The sequence below is a fragment of the Solea senegalensis genome, linkage group LG3 (assembly GCF_019176455.1).
Source record: "Solea senegalensis isolate Sse05_10M linkage group LG3, IFAPA_SoseM_1, whole genome shotgun sequence".
Taxonomy (NCBI): domain Eukaryota; kingdom Metazoa; phylum Chordata; class Actinopteri; order Pleuronectiformes; family Soleidae; genus Solea; species Solea senegalensis.
In genome coordinates, this window is record NC_058023.1 from 32,656,819 (window position 1) to 32,682,251 (window position 25,433).

General features: G+C 39.6%; 3 protein-coding genes across 3 annotated transcripts in view; 2 read left to right on the top strand and 1 right to left on the bottom strand.

The window, feature by feature from the left end:
• plxnb2a.1 (plexin b2a, tandem duplicate 1) overlaps positions 1-4,381 on the top strand; it is a 57,825-nt gene extending 53,444 nt beyond the window's left edge. Inside the window, exons 36-41 of the mRNA XM_044021444.1 lie at positions 344-504; positions 600-747; positions 1,742-1,806; positions 1,987-2,062; positions 2,414-2,488; positions 2,602-4,381. Of these exons, the coding sequence (XP_043877379.1) occupies positions 344-504; positions 600-747; positions 1,742-1,806; positions 1,987-2,062; positions 2,414-2,488; positions 2,602-2,706 (630 nt within the window). The 3' untranslated portion in view covers positions 2,707-4,381. The remainder of the gene's footprint in view (positions 1-343; positions 505-599; positions 748-1,741; positions 1,807-1,986; positions 2,063-2,413; positions 2,489-2,601) is intronic.
• A 5,085-nt stretch (positions 4,382-9,466) lies between these two features.
• mdm2 (MDM2 proto-oncogene) lies at positions 9,467-15,875 on the bottom strand. Its single transcript, XM_044021446.1, has 12 exons — positions 14,519-15,875; positions 13,352-13,420; positions 13,172-13,246; positions 12,700-12,833; positions 12,388-12,437; positions 12,105-12,163; positions 11,760-11,859; positions 11,481-11,671; positions 11,277-11,414; positions 10,910-10,987; positions 10,263-10,449; positions 9,467-10,129 (listed from the first exon to the last, which is right to left on the bottom strand). Exons 2-12 carry the CDS (start codon positions 13,403-13,405, stop codon positions 9,699-9,701), a joined length of 1,497 nt encoding a protein of 498 aa, XP_043877381.1. The 5' UTR covers positions 13,406-13,420; positions 14,519-15,875; the 3' UTR covers positions 9,467-9,698.
• Positions 15,876-16,913: 1,038 nt separating this feature from the next.
• On the top strand, positions 16,914-24,570 carry nup107 (nucleoporin 107). Its single transcript, XM_044021445.1, has 27 exons — positions 16,914-17,003; positions 17,829-17,911; positions 18,028-18,120; positions 18,337-18,431; positions 18,583-18,718; positions 18,809-18,912; positions 18,998-19,113; positions 19,191-19,239; positions 19,451-19,522; positions 19,610-19,698; positions 19,780-19,855; positions 19,951-20,064; positions 20,149-20,239; positions 20,477-20,556; positions 20,789-20,848; positions 20,933-21,078; positions 21,179-21,227; positions 21,308-21,377; positions 21,466-21,581; positions 22,162-22,351; positions 22,429-22,535; positions 22,710-22,812; positions 22,904-23,061; positions 23,154-23,279; positions 23,366-23,479; positions 24,088-24,255; positions 24,355-24,570. Exons 1-27 carry the CDS (start codon positions 16,996-16,998, stop codon positions 24,460-24,462), a joined length of 2,721 nt encoding a protein of 906 aa, XP_043877380.1. The 5' UTR covers positions 16,914-16,995; the 3' UTR covers positions 24,463-24,570.
• The last annotated feature ends 863 nt before the right edge of the window (positions 24,571-25,433 follow it).

Genomic DNA, 25,433 nt, shown 5'->3' on the forward strand with positions numbered 1-25,433 from the left:
ACTCATGTTTATTCACGTGAACTCACGTTTATTCATGTTCACTCACGTTTATTCACGTGAACTCACGTTCACTCACGTTTATTCACGTGAACTCACGTTCACTGACGTTCATTCACGTTTATTCACGTGAACTCACGTTCACTCACGTTTATTCATGTTTATTCACGTAAACTCACGCTTATTCAAGTTTATTCACGCATATTCACGTTTCTTCACGTTCACTCACGCTTATTCACATTTATACACGTTCACTCACATTTATTAAGTTTTTATTCAGTTTAGGAATAAATAAGAATTTAAGATCTAAGTGTTTTGTGTGTGTGTGTGTGTGTGTGTGTCACAGGGCACACTGCAGCAGTTCGTGGACGACTTCTTCCGCTGCGTGTTGTGTTCAAGTTCCGTTGTTCCTCCTGCTGTCAAATACTTCTTTGACTTCCTGGACGAGCAGGCGATGAGACACGACAATGTGGACGAGGAGACGCTGCACATCTGGAAGACAAACAGGTACACACACACACACACACACAGATCCAAACTAAACTTTTTTGATTTAAGTGAAGTATTTTAAGGCTTTTTGCGTGTGTGTGTGTGTGTGTCAGTTTGCTGATGCGTTTCTGGGTGAACATCTTGAGAAACCCTCACTTCATCTTCGACGTCCACGTGACTGAGGTGGTGGACGCGTCTCTTCACGTCATCTCGCAGACGTTCATGGACGCCTGCACCAAGACGGAGCACAAACTCAGCAGAGTCAGTTTCTACAGTAACACACACACAGCAACAGCGCCCCCTGTGCCGTTTCACTGAATTAGAAAAATGTATTTAATCTGGACTAAATCTGGATTTAATCTGGATTTAATCCAGGATTTAGTGACCGTTAACCTTCGGAGTTAGCGACTTTGTCACACATCAGAAACTGTACGGGAATAAACATCGTCATGTAAAGGGCGGAGTCTGTTTCTCGGAACCCTTTTGTGGAAGACAGGCTCCTCCTCCTGTGGTGACATCATCCTCCCTATGAAAGTTGGCACGCATGTTTTTCGAGATGAGATCTTGAAAAAAAGTCCAACAGGAAGGCGGCCATTTTGGCGATTTTGCACGTGTGGTGTTTGGATAAGCTCCTCCTACACCTTCACTGCAATCAACTTCTTACTTGGTGAAGTCACTCTGGACAAGATTAGGATTAAAAGCTTAATGTGACACAGTTTTGCCGCAAGGGGGCGTCAAAGTTGTGAGGAAAAAACTTGAGTTCGCGACAGAAAAGCCGATCAAAAGTAAACTTCGTGGGTGTTTTTGTGTTTTGTTCTTCTGGCAGCTAGCTAGGTTATGCTACACTTATGCTACATTCCATATAACTCAGAGGTCACAGCTCAGAGTGACATCATAGTGAGAGATGTCAGAGTTAGCCACTTAGCTTTAGCTAAACATATCCCAAGTTAGCCACAGTAAGCTATACTAGTGCTTAACAATATAGCTTCATGTCTGTGGTTATGAATTAAATGTTTCTGTGTTTACGTTTTAATGTGAAATAAACGCGACACAAGGGAAGTTAACGATAAAAGAAGCAGAGTTTGTGTGAGTGGCAGCCATTTTGGAATGCTAACTCAAGGTTGCTAGTTGCTAGAATGTGTTAGCTGTAAATGTTTAATAATGACTAAACTGTAATAGTTCATGAAAGTTTTTTTATCAAAGCTTTAAAACATTAACGGCAGCATGTTTCAACATTATTGTTGTTTGTTTACAGGAGTCTCCTAGCAACAAGCTGCTCTATGCAAAAGAGATTTCCACGTACAAGAAGATGGTGGACGAGTGAGTTTGAAATATGAACACATGAATGTTTGTTTGACTGGTGAACATTAAAGCAGAATAATAATTATATATATATATATATATATATATACATATATATATAAACAATATGTAAAGTGTTTATATTTCATTTCATTGATTTATGATAAAACGATGATTTGTTCTGTTTTTTTTCTTCAGTTATTACAAAGGAATCAGACAAATGATTTCAGTCAGTGACCAAGACATGAACACACACCTGGCCGAGGTGTCCAGGGTACTGTGTCACTCTGTGTGTGTGTGTGTGTCACTCTGTGTGTGTCACTCTGTGTGTGTGTGTGTCACTCTGTGTGTGTGTGTCACTGTGTGTGTCACTCTGTGTGTGTGTCACTCTGTGTGTGTCACTCTGTGTGTCACTGTGTGTCACTGTGTGTGTGTCACTGTGTGTGTCACTGTGTGTGTGTGTCACACAAAAGTTTTTAAAACGTTGTTAAAATCATCTGAGTTTTTATGAAATTTACCTTAAAATCATTGAAAAATGTGAGTCTCTGTTTTATGAATATGGACGAATGAATGAATGAATGAATGAATGGATGGATGATTGAAGAGTTTTCCTGTGTTTCCATAGCAACACACAGAGAAGCTGAACACGCAGGTGGCCTTACATCAACTTTACCAGTTTGCCAGCAAATACTACGACGTGGTGAGAAAAGTCGCATTTTTTACGCGTTTACATTGACTTTACTTTTATTTGACTGTCCTTCAAAATAAAAGACCTTTGCTTCCTGTAAGAGAATATTTAAATGTTTTCTTCAGATCATTCAGTCTCTGGATGAAGATCCTGCCGCTCAGAACAAACAGCTGACGCTCCGCCTCCAACAAATCGCCGCCGCCCTGGAGAACAAGGTCACTGACCTTTGACCCCTGACCTGACAGAGGCGGGGTCAGGGTGGTGGTGTTAATTTGCCACTAAATCACAGGACGATGTTATCCTTAAAAAAAAAAAGACTCTAAAGAGACGGAGCCTGTGGACCGACCGTGTGACGACTGCAGTGGGAGGAGCTGAGTGGAGCCACGGGAAAAGCTGCTGACCATATTAGTACTGAAGGGGGAGGAGCTACGGGACTCAAACATTCAAGTAAAAAGATTTTTTAAAAAGTGGTGGAAAGTGAAGAGCAGAAAATCTCCTGCAGTTATTTCCTCTGGGTGTCGCCCAACAAAGAAGCGACTGCGACGTTGCCGAAAACATCGTAGAGTTCGTAGACGGACGAAAGAAGAACGAAGATTGAAGATTTTTAGGGGAAAATTGAAGAAATTATTGAAGTAAAGAAAACGTCACATCGTTAAGTATTTACTCTTTTTTTCTATTTTCGCTCTTTTTAAAGTCGCATTTGCACATTTTTCGGGACGTTTTGCGATCTTTTCTCCACTGATCGAATTCGCTGCTGATCTGACGACAAACTTCTACCTTTTAATTTTTATCAGCAGCATCACTTTGGCCAATGAAAACCCACTACGGTACACACCACTGACAAAAGTGAATTCAGGGTACGATGATTTAAGTTAAACCCAAATACAAAAAAACAAACTGTTCTTTTTCTTCTTCTTCTGTCTCAGTTTCGCGGGAGAGTTCGGTGTCTCCACGGCGACGTTGTGGCTGTTCTTTGTGTAAAAGCTTTAAACGGAAGCTTCGCATTTCCACGTACGACATAAAGAATTCTTCATTTTAGCGACTGATATCGTGCCACTTTTTTCATTTTTAAGTCGGAAAAGTTTTAAGTTTATCGGGTTTTGTTGTCGCCTTCGTTTCATCATTTTTTTACTTCCTGTGAAGAATCCTGACTGCCTGATCACGTGATCTCTGTTTTTATTGTCACAAAAACTTTTGTGACAGAATAAGTTTTTTTATCATGCGGTTACAAAAAATATGCTTTTATCATTTTTAACTTTTGTTTATTCTTTTATTGTTTTTTTCAACACAATTTTAAATTCTCCCCCAAAAAACTTTTGTTCTTCAATGAAGTGAAAAATTAAGTCAAGGAAAGAAAATTCAAGAAATATAAAAAATGTTTTAATGTGGCATTTTTCTTCAATATTTTTGACTTTTAATTTCATACATAAAGAGAAAATATGTTTCATGTTGAATTTATTTTTATATTTCATAAGTTTTCACCAGTAACAACATCATGTGACAAAATTTTAGAGTTTTTTTGATTTTTCTACAAAAATATTCACCTGTAACGACGCGATGATTGAATTCTGTGTTTTATGTTAAATGTTCAGTTTAATCAAATGAAGTTACTTCATTTTTTTGGGAAAATCTGCGTTTTTGAAACTTTTGTCAACAATTAATTTTATTTTGAAGAAAAAGTCAAATTTTCATCCACAAACGTCGTTCAACGTCGTTCAACGTCGTTCAACGTCGTAAAACATCGTTGAGTGTCAGAATGAACTTGTTTCCACAGAATCGACGTAAATGTGCTTTATTCTTTGCCTTCTGAGCCCAAACATGTGCTTTGTGTCGAAGGTCAAAGGTCAAATGTGCAGTTTGTTAAAAAACGATAAAAACCCCAGTGCCTTCTGGGTAAGAACATGATTTTTGGGTTGTTATTTTTTGTGGATTCAGAATCTCATAAACTGCACCTTTTACATTCTGAAGCAATACGAGCTCACGGCAGGTGCTGCCACCTTGTGTTCACGTTCTGTCATCACACACACTCACTCAAAGACTGAAAATACACACTTTTGTCTTGTTTTTCTGGACGTTTTCTCTCCCAAGTTTTCATAAAAAAAAAAAAAAAAACTTAAAAAAAGTCTCTTTGGTGCCAAATCTGTGGTTGGTCTTGTTCTGTGTGTGATTTTTCTGAAAAAACTTTATTTGTATGTTTGACGCGTGTCGACAGAGTTGGGGTCAAATCAAAATAACCTGGTGGTACTTTTCTATAAAAAAGACAAAGAGAAAAATGTATGTGATGACGATGTTGAGATAAAGTTCATAAAAAAGTTACGTACTGCAGCTTTTTGTCGCCCACGTATCGATCTGTTGTTCGTTGTTTGACCTGAAACTGTTTCCATTCACAAATATAGTCTATGAATGTTAACATTTGAAAGACGTCAGATTCATATTTTACGCAGTTTTATCGCTTTAAACTAGTTTATTTTTGACTTTCTGCTCCAGTGAGAAGATTTAAGGAGAAAAAATACATCTTTAAGAAGCACTTAAAGTACATTTACTGCACTAATAAAAACAAATGGCTAGAAATAAAGTGATTAAGTTAATTCAAGCTAAAGTTAATGAGTTGTAAGTTCATATATTTTAGTTTGAATCAATTTAATTGTGTCAATAAGTGAAGTCACTTTTTTAAGTTCTAAATCCAACCGTTCTTTTTTTTTTTACAGTGTTCATGTTTTAGCTGGAAAACAGCCCATGTAGTATAAGTACATATATGTACATGCTATATACAAACTTAAGAATGACTCAAATGAGTGTTATCCAAACCAATGAAGATAATTAAAAGTACTTAAAAGTACTTCATTCATTTGGTCGATTCCAACTCCAGACATGCTTAAAGTTTTCCTTCAACCGTTTTAATTTTCTTCACAGTCACGGAACTAAAAAACAATGAAAACATGATTTTTGTGCAACACGAAGAAGCCAGACATTATATTATAAACATATGATAACATTATAAATAATATTAGTATAAGTATTTTTAATATAAGAGAAATATTTCATGTGGTCAAAATGGAAACTACACATTTGTGGTTAGTGTTTACAGTTCAGACAGAAGTTAAATTTAACAAGCTGAACTCTGACGACGCAACATGGAGGACCTGGACTGAACTGGACTGGAGTTCACATCAGCGACATGGCAGAGAATCCAGATCTATGTCCCAATATATAATAATAAAATATCTTTATACACATGGAGATTTGTCTTGTGCTGTTTTTGATGTTTTTTTCAGTGCCTTGAAGCCAGAAAATTAAAATTTTAAGAATATATTTGTTAGGTTTTTCCAATCATAACATATGTTTCATGATTTTCAAGATCGATGGCTAATTAACTGAGAACTACATTAAAATTTAGGTTTAAATTTAAATATTTGTCTTTATGAAATTTTTTTGCATTATTCTGCATCATTTCAGACGATGTCTGGCTCATTAAGGACATATTTGCTTAAAAAAATTAATTAATGAATCACAGATCTTCCTCCACTGAAACTGCATTGAAAATGCCTGAAACATAATATTGTCAAAAATGTCATTATTCTTGAGTTTTTGTGTCCATAAATCAATTAATTAATGAATCAATAATTACAGACTACAGCTTGTAATAAAAGTTGCTAAAACAAACATATGACCACACTGCCTCCTTGTGGTCGTAATCAAGAACTACATATTACATGTGCTGAACTGTTGACTTGTTTCTGGTTTGTGTAAATATCATAAAATCTGTTTTGAAAATGAATTCTCACCAAAATGAGTGAATCATTTTACAGGTGAAACGACAGAATCAGGTAAAATGTCTGTATTTATTTTCCTGTATAAAAACACTGTTTAATTCTTGTTTTTCTTCTACAGATTCTGACGAACATGTTTGACCTGTGACGTCTCCTCAGACTTTGGTAAGAACGTTTTATTTAATGATATTTACCATTAACTGTGTGTTCAGTTTGGATTAATTGACAACAATCTGTTGACAAAACCTCATCAATGCAATCCACTTAATGGAGACGAATATATGACCACACTGCCTCCCTGTGGTTGTATTAAAGAATTACACATTACATATAAGCTATGTACAACTGTCGACTTGTTTCTGGTTTGTGTACATTTTAGAAAATCTGTTAAAAATCATTGAAAAAGCAGAGTTTAAGTATGAATTCTCACCAAATTGAAAATGGTAGCTAATTTTACAGGTCAAATTTCTGTATAAAAACTTTGTACAGATTCTTTTGACCTGCGACGTCCCCTTAAACTCTGTGGTAAGAACTTTTTATTTTATGATATTTACCCCTAACTGTGTTAACATGTAATACATTGTCATTTATCTCATGGAAAAACCTGATAAAATCCAGTTTTGTAAGACAAATACATCGTGACCTCGATCTTGTTAGCATGTTGTCACCGTTAGCGCGCTAGCTGCTAATGTGGTGTTTAGTTTCTCTGTCTTTTTAAGGCAAATAAAGCGCTCGGTAGATTGCTAGTTAGCATTAACATACCAATCCTGTCACAGAAAACGGAAACATGGGTAAAAAACGTCATATAATCGTTTCTAAAGCAGTAGCAAAGGACAGAAGTTAGTTAAAACACGGCATCATTAGCATGAAACACCCGTTAAAAGTCAGGAAAACTGTCAGTTAGCTGCTAACTAGCATAGCTAGCTAACCCGGGAGAAGGGTGTGTCGCATTGTAAGTGTTTCATACATTAATTTATTTAAATTCTCCTCACTTATGTCGCATTTCTGACATCATGAAAGAAAAGCTGCTGAAACTTCCTGAGTCACAACCACAAGCAGTGACTCAGCAAATTTACTGTTTTGAAAAAAATATTTCAAGAATATTTATGTTTTTTTTTTGTTTATTTTTAGCGAATGTTGCATTAATATATTGTAATTTCAGACAAAAAAGCTGAATGATTTGTTTGGACAGATTCTGTGCTGTTTTTATGTCAGACTTAGTTCAATATTTACTGTTAAAGATTCAAAAACAATCACTCAAAACACAGATGAGAACTTAAAAGATGTTTAAGATACTTATATGTTACTGCAAATCTTACAAACAAGACCATTTTCAGAGCTGTTGAATCAGTTGGTCACGTTTTCTTTGTCTTCCGCTCTTTATTATATCATGTATTATAAAATGCTCGCTACAGCATTCTCACTAATTTACTGTTTAAATGTCAAAATAAAACCTTCACCGGTAACAAAAGTACACAAGTTCTTACGAAGGCAGTGTTCGTCGACGCCGAGTCCAAGAAACAAGAGTCTGGTGATAAAACACGTTAAACTTTATTCACACACAGGAAATTAAACACGTCACTCATAGATTTATTTTCTTATTTAAAGAGCTAATAGTAAAGTGTCGGTGTAAATAAACGTCCAAGCATCTTAAATAAACAAATAAATATTCAGGATGTATTTGTATCACACACGGAGGCGGAGCCACATCATTGCAATTCTTCACAAAGTTTCCTGGAAAGAAACAGGTTTTTTTTTCTCTCTCTACGAACGAAACAGAAAATAAAGACGTTTCACAAACGCGTGGAAAAGTCAGTGCGTGGCGTCACGAGTAAAATTCAAATAATTAAATCTCCAAAGATCAAACTTCATATTTTCTTTCCAAGAAACTTTGAATTTGAGTATGAGGAGATTATAGGGCATTCAGATTAAAATAAAGAGCACACATTTATTCAATTGGTCCATTTTATACTTGTATATATTTGATGTCATTGAGATTTTGAATACTAATATAAAAATAGCTGCTGTGACAAAGTGAAGATTGTTTCAGTGTCAGTTGATCTGTTTAATCTGCCAACAACAATAATAATAATAATAATCTGTCTGCACATTTCCTCTGAATTTATAGAATTCTTTACATTAAATTATAGACCAGTGAAAATATTGCCTGGTTTGACGAAACAAACAAACAAAGCAGATATTAATCGTGTCATAAATGATAGTCGAAAAAAACCCAAAAACTATTAAATCACAAATGTTTTAGTTAAAGTTTGATAAATCCAAAAACCAACCATGAAACTACAAATATAGTCTAATATTGTCATTGTCATCAGTTATGGTTTTATTTACCAGTTAAATTCACTTCTTTGTTACGCAAACAGCAACTAGTTTTATAACTTATGGCTATTTTTCATATTTGGACTGAATAATGTATTTTTTTAAATCGATTAAATCACTGAATAAATGTTTCCAGCAAATTAATGATTAACGACAATTATTAAAAAAACTTGTAAATGGAATTTCTTTGGGTTTTTAAAACAAAAAATGGAAATCTTTCATGTTTTTTTTTTCCATTTAAGGAACTTAATGACATAGTAATTTGAGGTTTAGTCCATTTATCTAATGTAATTTATACATTTGACTAACCGGGATGTAACAACGTCAACCACAGCATTAAATTCAATTCTAAATTTAATTCATCACGTATCCAGGTGTTTTATTTATTGACCATCAGTCCTTCATATGTGATCATTTACGCCCTTTACAGTCATATATGATGAAGAGGCTAAATTTAAAGAAATATCTTTTTTTTTGCTGTGGTTGCACGAGATACTAACTTTAGCCACGTACCAAAAGACTGTGCGTCAGAAATCTACGTCATTTTAAGTCTACGATATCTTTAAGATCATGTTCACGTCTTTATCTCACTGTGAGACACACTTTTCCAACAGGAAACTGAAGTTTGTGAACCACTCACTCTCCCACACCAAAGCCCGTAGAGAACATCAGTGATTTTAGCTGGCGGGGACACAGGAGCTGCTGGTCCTCTGCTGCCTCGTGTGGTCACTTTGTGTCACTGAAGTTAATCCAAATGTAGGATTTCAAAAGCCGAAGTGACTAAATAAGACATTAGAACTTGTGATGGAGGCAGCAGTGGATCAAAACACACAGCTGTGTGTGTGATGTTAAAATCACTGATTTTCTCTATGGGCTTTGGTGTGGGAGAGTGAGTGAATCCACTTAAACTGACGTAGATGTTATTATAGTTTATTATAGTTCACTGTTTGTCAGAATTCATACAAAGAAAATCGGAACTGTTGCTAATGTGAGTGTCACTAAGTGCCTGAAGTGGGAAAAAAAAACCTAAATGTGAAGACGGACTGACAGACAGACAGACGGGGGACAGAGTCTCAGCTGAGGTAGTTGAGGACATAGGGACAGGGGACAGAGTCTCAGCTGAGGTAGGTGAGGACGACAGACTGGATGGGCAGCCTGCAGACCGGACACAGCTTGTTCCTCTTCTTCAGCTTCCTGGCGCAGATGTAGCAGGACATAAGGTGTCCTGTCCGTCCGTGGACGATGCAGCCGTTCTTGGGCCGGGACTGACAGATGAGACACGGGTCCAGACACGACTCCGGCAGACGCCACTCTGCCGACGAGCTGCGCTCCAACTCGGGGACTCGGGGCGACCGGAGAAGCTCCTGCGAGTCGAAGGAGGAGGAAGGCTGGGAGGAGCAGAGGAGATCCTGGGAGCTGGGCGCCGAGGAGGCGGAGTCAGGAGCAGAAGGGGTGGAGTCAGACAGACACTGTGACACGGGAAGAGGAGTTTTTGCTCTTTTTCCATCTGGAACGTCTACGCCGTCATTTTCCTCCACGTCAGAACCTTCAAGAGAAGAAAAATCCATCAATGGATGTTGGAAACAAGAGAGTGTAATACACTCTGCTGCCACATGGGGCAGTGTCTCACCAGAGTAGTGACTCTTCAGAGAACCACTCATTTGAGACTAAAAAAGTACCTGTTGCTTCTTTGGTAGCTGATTGGCTGATTGGCTTTGTGGGCAGGGCTTTAGGGCAGGAGGGGGAGGAGTTAATGATGTTGCCCGACTCGTCGGGCAGCCAGCCCTCATGCAGAGTCCAGCAGAAGCGACAGTGTCTGGGGAGAGGAGGGTTGAACTCCTCGCACTCCACACACTGCCAGTAATCCTGGAGACACACACACACACAGCAAGGTCAATTTTCCAGCAACTTAAATACTGCAGTAAATCACATATTTATACTTTTTATTACATTAACAGAGATGATATTTCGTGAGATGAACGATATTGACTTCTGTGCTAGCGCCCTCTACAGGTATCATTTCTTATATTTATTAGTTCTGTAAAATGAAGAAAATGTACGTATGTATGCATGTAAAACTATTGAGTTAATTTTACGTCAAAAGAGTCGGACGCAGAGAAAAGTACGTACATATATCGGCCCAAGATTTCCCGATGTCGTCCAAAAATATCGCACATCCCAAGACTCTTTGTCTAACAAGCTAACTGTTGCGTCAGATGCGTCGCATTAATAACAGTTACTTTATTCACCGTTGAAGCACCTGTGTGAACCCTGTAATGACTGTGTGTGTCGTTTTCTGTGTGTTTTCAGCTGTGCGTCGACTCACGGCTTCCGTGATCTCTGTGTCTTCATCGAAGGAGTCGTCGTCGTCGTCGTCTTCCTCAAAGATGGTGACTTCGTACACCTGAACGCCGACAAACACACAGAGGTACGACTTTAACAAATGTTATTTTTATGTTATTGATTGTCGGCATTTACTGCCAGAGCTCACAAAACAACGCCGACATTTTGGCAGGAGAAAGAGCGCATGGAGCAGTGGTTCTCAAACACTGGTCGGGACCCATAGTTGGGTCATTGGAGAAAAGTCTCAATGGTACTTTCCTGGATTTAAAGTCACAGTGTACACTCACAGCTTTTCCTGCTAACGTGGCGGTGTAAACAAACCAGGTCATGTGATGTTTGTTGTTGTTTACCTGGTCGTCAGCTGACACGGAGGCGTCGTCTTCGTTATAATCGTCAGAATCGACGGACTCTACTTCAAACTCCACGCTGAAGTTGTCGCTGTCCGAGTCTGGCGTCGTGAGTGGGACCGCGACCTCTGACCTCGTCGACTGAAACACAGTCAGTGTTAAAAAAACGACTGTGTGTGTGTGTGTGTGTGAGAGAGAGAGACTCACGGTGCTGTGCGAGTCCGATGATTGGCTGCTGTGTCTGTCCCGCCCACTTCCCAAGCCACTAATCACACACCAGGACAGACTGTCGTCGAAGGTCAGGGAGTAGCTGTCAGACCTCCTCCTCTTCCTCCCGTCTTCTTCCTCCTCTTCTGATTCTTCCTCCTCTTCGTTGTTCTCTAAGCTGTGGGAGGGGCCTGAGAGAGGGAGGGTGGGGTTTAATCACAACCCAAGACAACACAACAGTTTCCTGACGAGCACTGATGAGGTGAGGGGGTCACTGACCGGGGTCACTGCTCCTGCAGCTCCTCCTTCTCCTCCTCCTCCTCCTCTGTCTCCTCCTCCTCCTGTCTGGTGATGAAGAGCGACTTTCTGACTCCACCTCCTGGGAACACAAACAATATAATCTTTTAAATTATAGTTTATAACTTAAAAAAACAAAACCTTTATTTAATTCCATTTTAAAAATGAGTGCTTTTTTATTTTCCTTTAATTTCTGCACTGATATAAAGTTCTGTTAAGACACTCAGTCGTGTTTTCTTGTAAATTCAGTGATAAATATTTAGTCACAGAAACATTAACTCTGAGTTAAATGACATAAGCGAAGCCTGAGCTGACCACAGTCCTCACCTCTGTCCCTCTGTCTGTCTGACTGTTGCTGTGCTCTTCACTCACACTCGGTGGTGACTCTACACACAGAGAAAGAAAAGGTTTGTTTACAGACTGGTTCAATACTTAAATACTTCACAACGTTAAACCAAACGTCCATAATTACGCATGTATTCATGCAGGAAATCTCATCCATTAATTAAATGAACAGTTTCAAATTTCCTGTTTTTAAGTACAGAAAGTTAATATTTTGTTTGCTGAGATGTAAAAATAATAGATTTTTAACATGGTTGAAACTTCTTACCTCGACTCTTCACAGTCTCCAGATTCTTTGTGATCATTGCAAACAAAGCCCTGAAAACAAAACATCATCATTATTTATCTGTCTGCAGTCTGCCGTATTCTAACTTCTCCTTCCACCGTTTCATAATAAACCAGAAAATGACATGTAAATGTAGTTTCAGTGCTGCAGCTTTACTCTGAACATCACTCTGTTCTGTTCTGTGTGTTTTTTTACTGCAGCTGCCGTCACAGATTTGTATTATTTCTGTGGAAAACACTGCACTATTTTATCATTTCATATGTTTTAACACTTCACTCTCTCCACGCGACTCACCGTGGCTCTTTGACAGAGAAGCTGTCGACACCCAGCAGCCGACCCAGTGCATCCTGGGAGCAGTGGACGATGTGCTGCTGCTTGTGGTCGTACAGTTGCTTCTGGATGATGTACTGACCGAGGTAGAACATCACCTGATTTAAAGCCAGCAGTAAGTAACACACACACACACACACACACACACAGGAAACTGTCATTTTCTCTGGTTTCCACAGACGCAGATTTAAAACAACATAAACAACAACATGTTGATGCTTATTTTCTATAATTCTACCAGACCACTCCCAACCCAAACACCATAAGACTTAATCACAGCCATACATAACTATTATTAGTGGTATTTATGTGACGGTGGATGGATGTTTGTGTTCCCTACGTTAGGAAATCACGTTGAAACTTTAAAATACGTCATTATTATTTTGGGGTAGGACGTCCTTGAAACTGACAACAGTAACTGGAGACGTGTCGTTACCTCCTTCATGGTGAAAACATCTTTAGTGGCTCCTGCAAGTTGTAGCAGGGACTGAAACTCAAGCTTTGGTCTCACCTGAACACAGAAAACACACAGTTTAATGTCAAGTCACCCCTTAAACAGTGAGTAAACAGCCAGTAAACAGTGAGTAAACAGCCAGTAAACAGACGAGTCTCTCACCAGTTTGTTTTCGTCAGCAGAGTCGGTGATGAGCTCCTCGTCGGCCGACATCATGACGCTGATTTATTCCTGCACAGAGACGAGTGATCTATAAGTACATAGTTTATCAATAACAATCACCGTTATGTCATCATATCAGGAGATGGACTTATTGTTTCAATAAAACATGACAACAACAGGGTTAAAAAAATTGTGCATAAACAATGATCACATGACCAGATAAAAACCAAACAAATAAACAATTACACAAAAAAACAAGCACTAAACAAAAAAACCTCACCACCGGTCGCTTCAACTCACCTCTGAAACTTTAAAGAAACCAGATTATTAATCAATTACTAAATGAACTCATGTATCCCTCACTTAACGCTTCTCTTAAAAGTGTGTTGTTGAACCTGTGTAATAAACAACAACTCAAAACTTATAGTTTTGTCCATTAAAGGCGACTAAAAACACGATGGTCCAAAATGGTGTGGCCTGCTGCTGATATCAATATTAAAGGCTCATTCTTGGGTAATTAAAGATAACAATTTATACAATCAGTTGATTGTACACTAATTAGAAATAAATTAAATAAACGGTTCTGCTAAATAAAAACAATTGAAATCACTGGACCTTTAAAAACAGCACTATGAGATGACAAACAATCGGCTGGCTTTCAGCTCTGTTTCCACATGACCGTTCAGTGAACATCTATTTTATCCACTGAGAACAGACTGTCCTGACACACGCACGTGCGCACACACACACACACACACACACACACACTGTTGATTACATGCATTTACTCTGACAACAGCACAGAAAAACCAAAGAAACTAGAAAATATTCACATTTAAGAAGCTCGAAAAACAAAAAAACTCTAACCAATTAATATTTGATGATTCACTGAATAAATAGTTCAGCCCAAAGTTAATATTTTAATGAATGTTTCGTCAAACATTTCCTTGAACATTGATGATACTGGTGACATGACAATCATAACAACACATTTAGCCAAAAATTGCCTTTACTCATAAAATAATAATACAACTGTTATTTACAGTACTGTTAATATGTTTTTTGTGCTAATCAACAGCTGTCAGGTGAGAATAAACCATACAGATATTTATAACTTTTGTTCACAGGCTTTTCATTGTTTTAAATGATAGAAAATAAAAGTCTTACCAGTATAAACAGAGAGAAAGTGTCAGCAGCAGCAGCTCCTCATCCTGTGCAAAGTAAACGCAGATAAAGTGCAGTCAGAGTGAAACAGAGCAGAGCGACACACGCTCTTATTATAGAGCAGCTGAAACATGTCAGGACTAGACCAGAGTCTGAGTCCTGGTCTGAAACTGAGGCCCAAGTCTCTCACACACACTCTGAGTCAGCAGCTGTGTCACAGTGTTTGTTAACTGGCTGTACCAGCTGATTCAATCACACAACTGTGTGTGTGTGTGTGTGTGTGTGTGTGTAGACATGCCGAGACTAGTCTACTATGACTCATCACCTTTACATGACCACTGACCACTAACCAGGCTAACTTTAACCACTGCAGGCTGGTTTCCATGGTAATCTGCATTTAAGCAGGGCAACAAATGAAAATGATGTGAAATTTATGTCAGCATCCATTTCAACTGACACCAAACCAAACAGTATTTTTAATTTAAAGTAATATTTTTTCTATTTGGCAGCAAATGGATTTGACTGCAAGAAAGTTTAATGTCAGAAATTGTACTGCATGACAAGAAATTAACAATTATCCATAAATCAATTGAATATTTGATCAAATACATCAACCCTCAGTGAGTCAAAGCCTCTCTTGTGTGATGAAATATTAGTTATTAGTAGCTTTTAACTTCATCAAATATATGAAATAGGAGATTATAAATAGTTTTGACTTTGATTGGGTTCTAGCTCCACGTTTAATAAAAGAGCAGCAACTTGATTTATTTTGTTTTTCTCTGCATAAAAAGTAAAAACAATATTACAAAACAATAAACTTAGAATTGTGTAATTAAAATGATGTATGAAACGAAATATCAATAAAAGACAAGTTTGGTGAAGTTTGTTTTCCTCAAAATGTTTTCCTCATTATTTCTAACATCTGACTTCACTTACATCAGACTTATTGTCCATTAAATTCACATAACATGGAAATGTGCCTTAGGCGTAAAACAATAACACACAAGGGAGGCAACATTACAAATATCAAATGGTATATTAAAAAATGCTACAAACATTTAGGCTGGTCTACTTGAGGGTAGAAATATTGAACTAAACTGTCCTTTATTTATAATATTGTTAAAATAGTATTGTTAACTGGCAGAATAATAAAAAATAATGCAAATATAAAATAAAAGTCAGCTGCATCATGGATATAGATTTTCCAGACAAAATGTGGAAAACAACAAACAACATCCAAGTTTTCCTGGATAAGCCTGAACATTAAATCTTCCCCTGGATAAGTCCGGACAGGTCAGCACCGTTCGGCTCCGTTTGGCCTTTAACTGTGAATGTGTCTGGACACATTTGTCTCCTTTTAACCGTCTCTCTCTCTCTCTCTCACTCACTCACTCACTCACTCAGTGAAATATGTCTGGACTTGTCCCGCTTCACTCATACACACACACACACGCCCACAGAGACAGAGAGTTGTCCACAGCATCATTTAAACACATAACTCCATGTTTACACAGTAAATTAAACCTAAATTCTGCTGCACAAAACTTACGAATAAACATTGAATGTTTTCACATTTAGTGAATTAAAACACGAGTTGTTATAGCAAAACAACTACAAGTTAGTAAACAAGCAGAGACATCACATCTTAAAAAACAAATGACTTATATGTACAGCAACGTATAAGTCATTTTCCAGTTTTATCACTGACTCATGTGGCTGCATGAATCTAGCAGGGAGGCCGAGCCAAACAAACGGCGGCATTGTTGCTGTGTCTCAGTCCGGGTTGTTCTCCGCGAGGAAAGCCCGAGGCTTTGCGGCCTGTTAGCATGTTGCTAACCACCTGCTAACGAGCGCTACTGCTCTAGTGAAAAACACCAAACCCTGGGTCAGTTAAGTTCAAATGTTACTTACGTACGTTTCCAGTTGCTCTTGCAGAAAATATAATACCAAACAGCGTCGTCTGTATCCACCAGTTTATCAGACTGATGCTGCTAATAGTTCCTCTGTTGACTGTTAAGTTGTGAGGACGAGTTTGCGTAGCGCCCCCTGCTGGGCAAACATGAACACTGCTCTATAAACGTCCCCTTTTTTATCAATTGCTGCAAAAAGTACATTAAAATGTACATACAACACATTAATAATGCATCATATTTTGTGATAAATGTTCATAAAACGTCATAAAAACTTTTTTTTAGGATCTACATCAATATTATGATGATATATGATTATTCGTTATATTTATATTAATTCATATATACTCTCTTTTGTATTGAAACTGAAACTGAATTTGATATTTGAAGATATAACTTGCTGATGACCGCTAAGCCAACGTACGTATCAACTGTAGGGGGCAGCAATGCGTGAGCAGGCGCCCGGGATTTGCCCCGATATTGAAAAGAAGAAGGAGAAAAGCACCGAAAACACACGAAGTAGAAAGCGGCTGTTGAACCTCGTGAAGCGGGAATTGACAGCTCACTAACATGGACTGGTAACATTTACATTTTTATATTTAAAACTTAAATAATAGTTCACTCCGATGCGTTATCAGTTCTGTATTCAAACCGCGGCTCTTTCGTTTGTCTGACGGTATAAACTGGCTGTTCCGTGCCGGGTTAGTCCACTGCGCTAGCCGGAGCTAACGGTGCTAACACGGCTAACGCTCCCGTTCATAGTCAATGAAGATGTAATTTAGTAAAAGTAACAGTTCCACACCGTCAAATACTCACGTTTTTGGAAGAAAAAAAGCTTCAAATTGTATTAAAATATGTAAACAGTAAAGGTTTGAACTGTCTCACGTTAAACACACAGGTGATTGTAAACTACACGTCTCAAAACTAATACAGTCTAATACATTTTAAATATCTGTTTATTGAAATTCAATTTGATCAGCTGTTTATACAACAAGGTGAAAGTCCAAAATTTCATTAGTACTGATATTATTCAGTATTATATATAATTTAATATGTGTGAGTGTGCTAAGTCTCTGTTCATTTTCACATTTTCATTTATGTGAAAATAATAAAAGGCAGACAGTAAAAAAGAACATTGTGTGGGAAATGGAGTGAAATCTTCCTTTTATTTGATTTTAACAAATAGCTTTTACAAATCAGAAACTGTGTTTGAAAGAATCTGTGATAAAGTAGTCCAGATTTGTTCAAGGTGTTGAAAATACAGAAAAATAACCCTTTATTTGATTCAATTTAATTTTAATCAGTAGGAGCTGTAAAACTAGTAACACAGTAAAAACCTGTCACCTGTATCAGTGACTGTGTGTAACTGTGGTAGATGACATATGATATTTTTGGTCGTCCAGGGGTCACAGTGAGCTGCCGTCTCCTGTGGTTCGAGATGACGAGGTGACAGTTGCCGCCCGCAGGAGGAGAAAGAAGGTGGCCTGTATCTTTTTCACTGTGTCCCTGTTGTGTTCACTCTGTTACAAATGCTGCGTCATCATTAGTGTTTATCAAAAATGTCAGAACACTCTCTGTGTTTTTCTTGACCACTGCTCTCAGTCCCATCACTGGGCAGTGGTAGTCCTGTTTCTACGGTAACACCAGCCCGCCCTCTGCTGAGGGCCACTCCTGCTTCACTGTTCAGACAGGCTGGTATGACACACACACACAGATGCTCGTGCTTGTTTTCATCATCAATTAGTTGTTTGGTTCAGGAGATGTCATAAAATGTTGAAAATTGTCAAACTTGGAATGATGATGTTGTCAAAATGGTTGCGTGTTAATGATTTCTTGTTTTATGGAGCAAAGAAACCAGAAAATATTCACATTTAAGACAATCGTTGAAATATGGTGTGGTCTCTGTCTCAGTCACTCCCAGAGTTCCTGATGTTTCCGCCATTTTGCCTCCAGGAGGTCGAACACCTCGATACACACACACACCCAGGAATGCAGCCGGCAGTTTGGTAAGAACAAGAACATGATATGACGATATCCAAAATCTGACACCAGATCATAGATACTGTATAATAAAAATGTAAACAGACTATGACTGGGGGGGGGGGTGTTTGTGATGAAAAATTGACGACTTATTGTTGCGTGTGTGTATTTGTGTAGAATCTGGACGACAGCGACTGGACTAACAGCTTGTACCCGTCTCCTCTGTCTGGAGTGGAAAACACCAGCTTCTTCACCGATGACATCACCAACCTGAGCTCAGCTCTGCTGAAGGAGGACGATCCAGGAGAAGCTGGTGAGTGAAACAAACGCAACCCCTCTTCCCCTTTACATCACTTGTGCTTTTTTTTTTAACGCTGTGTGTCTGTGTTCCCCGTCTCTTCAGCGGCTGCCAGTCTCTTCCCAGAGTTCCTGGCGTCTTTCCTGAAGCATGCGTCCTCCGCGGTGTTTGAACTGCTGGAGGATTTTCAGACTCTGTGTCAGGACAAGGTTTTAATACATATTTTTTTCCTACATTTAATCCATCGGTGTAAGTCTGAGGTATCTGTTAAACGGCTGAACCGCTGTCCCTCAGGTGGACGTGCTGCAGTCTGTCGTCCTCAGAGCAGGTCAGAACAGTAAGACAGCAGGGGTTCGCTGGCTGCTGCAGCAGGAGAACAACACCTGGAGACTCATCACCTCCCTTTACAGGTGAGTGTCTGCATGTGCGTCAAAAATGTCTGTCTCTCTGTCCTCGTCTCTGATTGATCACATGTTTATCTCTGCAGGGACCGGGTCCAGTTGGCGTTGGAAGATGACATCATGGCAGACTTGACTGTGAGTGACAGAAACAAAACTAAATAAGCGAGCAGGAGTGCATGCAGCCATCACGTCCTCAGCTTATTGAATTACTGCATATTTTGTGATATTTAGATTATTTTATAGATCTTTCTTCTTGTTTTTCTAGCTGATTTGGATCAATATGTGACTGATTCTGTATGTGATCAGCTCATATTCACTGTACTAACTGAAGAGTGTGTGTTTTCAGGTTCCAAGTGAGAGTGAGAAGGTCGTGGTGGAGCAGCTTTTTCAGCGTGATGCCGTCATTCGACAGAGTCAGGTGACCACAACGCACACACTTAACTGCATTGACTGCTTTTTTTCTATTTCCTGATCGATCAATTATTGTCCCGTTAATGTGTCACAGCTGGTCGTTGATTGGCTGGAGTGCATCGCCAAGGATCATATAGCAGATTTTTCTGACAACATAGAATATTACGCCAAAAACGTCTGCTGGTGAGTTCACACGTCCACAACTGGGTGTGTGTGTGTGTGTAAAATGTGTGTGTTACAAAGTTAAGTGTGTGTGTGTTTCAGGGAGAACACACTTCATGCTCTGAAGATGAGGAGGAAGAGCGGAACTGCCTTCACTGTCCCTCTGGTCACTGAACTGGTGAGGCCTGTTTTTATGACGACACACACACACCTCTTCACCTCTAGTCTTAATGAAAACATACATAATGTGTGTGTGTGTGTGTGTGTGTGTAGGACCCGGATGCTCCTCTGCGGCAGCAGCGCCCCCTGGCTGACCTGGACAGAGAGGACGACGCACGGCTGCTGAAGAATCTGTTCACACTGATCAGAGCAGGAATGACTGAGGAGGTAGAGAGGATTTAAAGGGTCATTACACCAGAAATGAGAAGCTGCATTCTGTTTGTTCTTATAAATGTGTGTGTGTGTGGTCAGGCTCAGAGACTGTGTAAACGCTGTGGTCAGGCCTGGAGAGCTGCCACTCTGGAAGGATGGAAACTGTACCATGATCCCAACATGAACTCAGGTAACCTCCCACTTTTTAAACGTAAGCGGCGAGGTGTTTGAAAGCGTTTTCAGTAACAATGGTGAAGAAAATCATAAAATGAATATAAAATAAAAATGTTCTCATAGAAATGAAGGTATAGCAGAGAAGAAATCCTTCATCCTGTCGAAGCTGAGAACACGTTCATTTACTGAATTCACATCTGTGTATTTTTTTTCGTCGTTGACCTCTGACCTCCCACCGTGTCTGTGTGTGCAGGCAGTTTAGAGCTGCAACCTGTGGAGGGAAACCCTCAGAGAGGCATCTGGAAAGCCTGCTGCTGGAGAATGGCTGAGGAGGTGCATGCTAGCATCATCAACTTCAGAATAAGAGCAGATTACATAGAATAAAGCATGATCATTCTTTTTAACAAAATAATAGCACGATCGTCTTGTTCTGCTGTTTCTTAAAGTACCGTTCACACGGTTGTTCACAGTTTTCTGTGGTGATATTATGATTCAAACACTTCTTCTGACTCAACACAAACCCAAACAAGTGTGTTGACGTGCTGCGTTTGTCGTGTTTTTTCAGGAGCAGTTGAACAGATATGAGAGAGCGATCTACGCCAGCCTGAGTGGGAACATCAAACCGGTAACTGCTCACTCTGATACTGAAGAAACAGCTGAGTGTTAGTGTGTAGACTAACTAGTGTGTGTGTGTGTGTGTGTGTGTCAGCTGCTGGCAGTGTGTGAGTCGTGGGAGGACAGTGTGTGGGCTTATTTCAGGGTCATGGTCGACTCGCTGGTGGAAAAGGATCTGATGTCGTCGGGGATGACCCACCAGGAGGTGGAGACGCTGCCGAGAGAATACCTGGAGGCCAAGTACGACACACACACACACACACACACACTTAAATCACGAGGGCTGTTTGTTGTCGAGGTCGACACTAACGATCTTCTCTGTTGTCTTCATTGTCTTCAGTTGGACGATGGAGAAAGTGTTTGAGGAGCTTCAAGCTTCAGAATCTAAGGTGAGACAAGAACAACAACAACAATGCAGTCATGTGACCCTGACAGTCACATGACTGAAGACGTGTGCGTGTGTGTGCAGAGAGTGTTGGAGGAGACCAGAGAACATTACCACGTCATCCAGAAGTTCATCGTTCTTGGAGACCTGGACGGTAAAAACTCTCCTTGCATCTCATTTTTCTTTCTCTAACACCACGTCATCGTCTGACCTCTGACCCTTGATTTCGTTCTCTCTGTCAGGTCTGATGGAGGAGTTCTGTGATTGGCTGAAGGCCTCTAAGCCCCTCCCCTCTCACCTGCTGCGCTTCATGACTCACCTGGTTCTGTTTTTTAGATCTTTGGGTTTTGCTCTGAAGGTAAATCTGACCGTGTGTGTGTGATTGAGAGGAGATTAGGATTAGGATTAAGATTAGATCATGAAACATAAGGATACATTTAAGGTGTGAATGAAGTTAAGATTATGACTCGAATTAAGATTAGATTATGAGAAATAAATATTGGGGTTAAAATTAGATTATAAAAAATACTATGATAAAGATGAGAATTAAGTCCATTTTAGTATTAAGATTGGGTTAGAATAAGTAAGATTAAAGATTATAAAATTAAGATTAGATTATAAAACAAGGATAAATTTAAAGTACGGGTCAAGATTTGAGGTAAATATGGGAATAATATTGCAGATAAATTATAAAAGACAATGATAAAGATGAGTAATAACATGAGGTTTCAGATTAGATTATAGGGATGAGTGTTAAAAGCCTAAAGAATAGGCTTCAGATTAGATAAATTAGATATAAGATTAAGGAAAATATGAGGATGAAACAAAGATTGAGATTCAGATTAGATTATAAAGAATGAGGATTAAATTAAAGTTAGATTTTAAATGAGAGTTTTTTGTTTGTGGTTTGAGACGCTGACCTCTGACCTCTGTTTCAGGAGGACGTGTGTGTGGACGTGTTAAAGTCCTACGTCTCCCTCCTGGTCCGGGACCAGCAGACCGACCTGGTGGCCAGTTACGTGGGTCAGTTACCGTCTGAAGTGTCCACGGCTCAGTACGCCACTTTTCTGGAGACGGTCACTCAGACGGAGCTCCGCCCACACTGCCTGCAGCTCGCCACGGAAGCCGGTGAGAGGCCCCACCCCACACACACACACACACGGTGATTATGGTCAGTCCAGATAAACTGAAGTGTGTGTGTGTAGGTCTGGATGTGGCTGCGATAACAAAGCTGGTGGTGGAGACGGTGAGAGAGCGAGACGACCCGGAGTTCACTCACCACAACCACACGCTGGAGACGGCGACGACACCGGTAAGCACAACAATTCAAGAGACCGTCTGGTGTTTATAAAGGGGGAGGAGCCTGGGACAATGAGCCTTGTGATTGGACAAGAGTGGACTGAGAATGCAGTAGCTGGTAACGCTGTTAGCTCAGGTAAACGTTGTTTGTTGTGAGCGGAGTCACAGTGATGCTGTGCTTTGACAGGACGACCAGAAGAAGATCGATATCATCGACTGGCTGCTCTTTGACCCCGCCCACCGCGCCGAGGCCCTGAAGCAGTCTAACGCCATCATGAGGAAGTTTCTGGGTATTTTTCTCTGTTCTTCTCATTTTTTAAATCTTTTTTTTTGTTTTCAAACAGTTTGTTTATTTCTGGCGTTTGTTTTTTTCCCCCGCAGCTTTACAGAAACATGACGCGGCGAAGGCCGTGTTCTCTAAAGTTCCAGAAGATTCCATGAAGGAGGTTTGTTGTCAGTGGGCGGGCGTCGGTCAGCACACTTTACCTGCCGAGGACGAGAACGCCATCAGAGAACACCTGTGCATCAGAGCTTACCTGGTCTGTTCTCACGCAACATTAATCATTCGTAAATCATCCTCACAGTGTTGTTATGTTACCATTGATATAAATGTTCACACACAAACACACAGGAAGCTCATGAGGCATTCACTGACTGGTTCAGCCACAGTAGCTCCGCCCCCCAGAAGCCGCCGCCCGCCCCCGAGGCCAAATTCACAGAGAGAGTAGCCAATGAGATGAGAGAGAAGGAATACCAGGTATTTTAAATGTTTAAATTATTTTTACATTTATGTTTTTGAATGATTTACAGTGTTGATTAAGTGTGTGTGTGTGTGTGTGTCAGGTGTCTCTGGGGGCGTGGTCATGTCGTCTGGACGTCCTGACCGAAGACGTGAAAGAGAGAATCTACAATGTGCTGTTGTTCGTAGACGGAGGTTGGATGGTCGACAACAGACAGGTTCGACACGCTAATGTTGACGTTTGCGAAATTTTTACCAAAGAAACTTAACGACGCATACAAACTGACCACGACACAAACTTTCTGTGTAAAAAGTTTATCGACAAAGTCGCAATTAGATGTGAATTTTCTGCCTTAACCGCCAACCACGCAGAACAATAATTTGATAACAATATGGGTCGCGACATCATTTTCTTTAATATCAAATTAAACATAAAATCATGGTAATGTTTTGACTTAAATTTGCTGCGACATTTAAAACTCTACTTCATTGTTTTCTTTAACTTTCACTCAGTAGCGAAACTTAATCTTTAACTAACTGACATTTATGTTTTCAGCCCTACACTGAAGGTCGTTAGCTTAGCATTAGCCTCAGGTGAGTAAAAGAAATAAAATGTAAAATTGAACGGGAATAAACGCACATTCAAGTAACACAACTCGAAAAATCACTTTGCGTTCCTTGTGTGTTTAATGTAATAATCACAAGTTTCTTCATAAAGTAAATTTCCGTAATTTATTTTATTTAAGAGAAAATAAAAAATTTTACTTTCGTAATACCGCCGAAAAACATTTACGAAATCTCGCAATCTTGTGTGGTTGTTTTCCAGGATTCCGAGCAGGATTCCGATCGTAGCCATCAGATGGCAGCGCTGCGTTCCCTGTGTCTGCCTCGCCTAAGCTTCCTGTTGCTCAGCGTGCTGCAGAACTCGTCCAGACACCAGGAGGCGCTGCGGCTCGCTGACATCATCTCATCTGACCAGCATCGCCTCTACCAGGTCACTGCGCACACACACGCACACTATGATGACATCATCGATGAGTGACTGCGACGTCACAGATTTTATCGTTTTTTTTTTCTCTTTAAACAAACTTAGGTTTTCTCTAAAGACGAGCTGAGGAGGTTCCTGCTGAAACTGAGAGAGTCGTCACTCGCTCTGTTGGACCGAGGACTCGACCCACTGGGCTACGAGCTGCAGCCGTGACCACGCACGCACGCACACACACACGCACGCACACACACACACAGTGTCTGTCATTTTGAATTCTCCTCATGTCTTTTTGGTAAATAAAAACCTGTTTCTTGAACTGAATTCAGGGCTGATTTTATTTGAATCACGGCTGAATTTAATCAACAAAATGTGAATCCATACCGAAAGTTTATGGTGTCATTGATCAATAGTTCTATAATAATTATTGTTTATTTTGTTACAGTTTTTAATACCCTCAATTTTATGTATTTTAACTTAAAGATATGTATGTGTGTGTATATATATATATATATATACGTGTGTACATATATACATATATATAAAACATTATTTATTTTATATATAAACTTGTATATATTTACATAACGGCTTCCAGTGTTTAGATCCGTCTTTACCCATTGACAAAGTTCTCTGGCCATGCTGATTTTTGCAGCTGATAATGCAGATTTGTTTTCATATATCATGTTTAGGTTTTTAAAAGTTAAATGATAACAAATAATACAAACAAATGCGGGTTCACACGGTGGTTTAGTGGTTAGCACTCTCCCCTTGCAGCGAGAAGACCCCGGTTGGAACAAGGGCCTTTCTGCTTGGAGTTTGCATGTTCTCCCCGTGTGTGCGTGGGTTCTCTCCGGGTTCTCCGGCTTCCTCCCACAGTCCAAAAACATGCAATGTGGGGATTAGGTGAATTGGACACTCTAAATTGACCATAGGAGTGAGTGTGAGAGTGAATGGTTGTTTGTCTCTAGTTGTGTGTGGCCCTGCGATGGACTGGCGAACTGTCCAGGGTGTACCCCGCCTATCGCCCGATGTAGCTGAGATTGGCACAGCACCCCCCGCGACCCTCTGGTGGAGGATAAAGCGGTAGATGATGACTGACTGACAAACAAAGGCACTAAATGCACGAGTGTTTTAAACTAAATAAGAAAAATTAAAAATTAAATGTTGGAAGGAAAAAAATGAGG

Coding starts and splice junctions, on each gene's coding strand:
- mdm2 (XM_044021446.1), bottom strand. CDS start 13,405: ATGATGTCGGCCGACGAGGAGCTCATCACCGACTCTGCTGACGAAAAC. Junction 11,415..11,480: donor CATCGGACTCGCACAGCACC/GTGAGTCTCTCT, acceptor ACTGTGTTTCAG/TCGACGAGGTCAGAGGTCGC. Junction 10,450..10,909: donor ACACAGAGATCACGGAAGCC/GTGAGTCGACGC, acceptor GTGTGTCTCCAG/GATTACTGGCAGTGTGTGGA.
- nup107 (XM_044021445.1), top strand. Junction 20,557..20,788: donor GCTGGAGAATGGCTGAGGAG/GTGCATGCTAGC, acceptor GTGTTTTTTCAG/GAGCAGTTGAACAGATATGA. Junction 22,352..22,428: donor GCAGCTCGCCACGGAAGCCG/GTGAGAGGCCCC, acceptor GTGTGTGTGTAG/GTCTGGATGTGGCTGCGATA.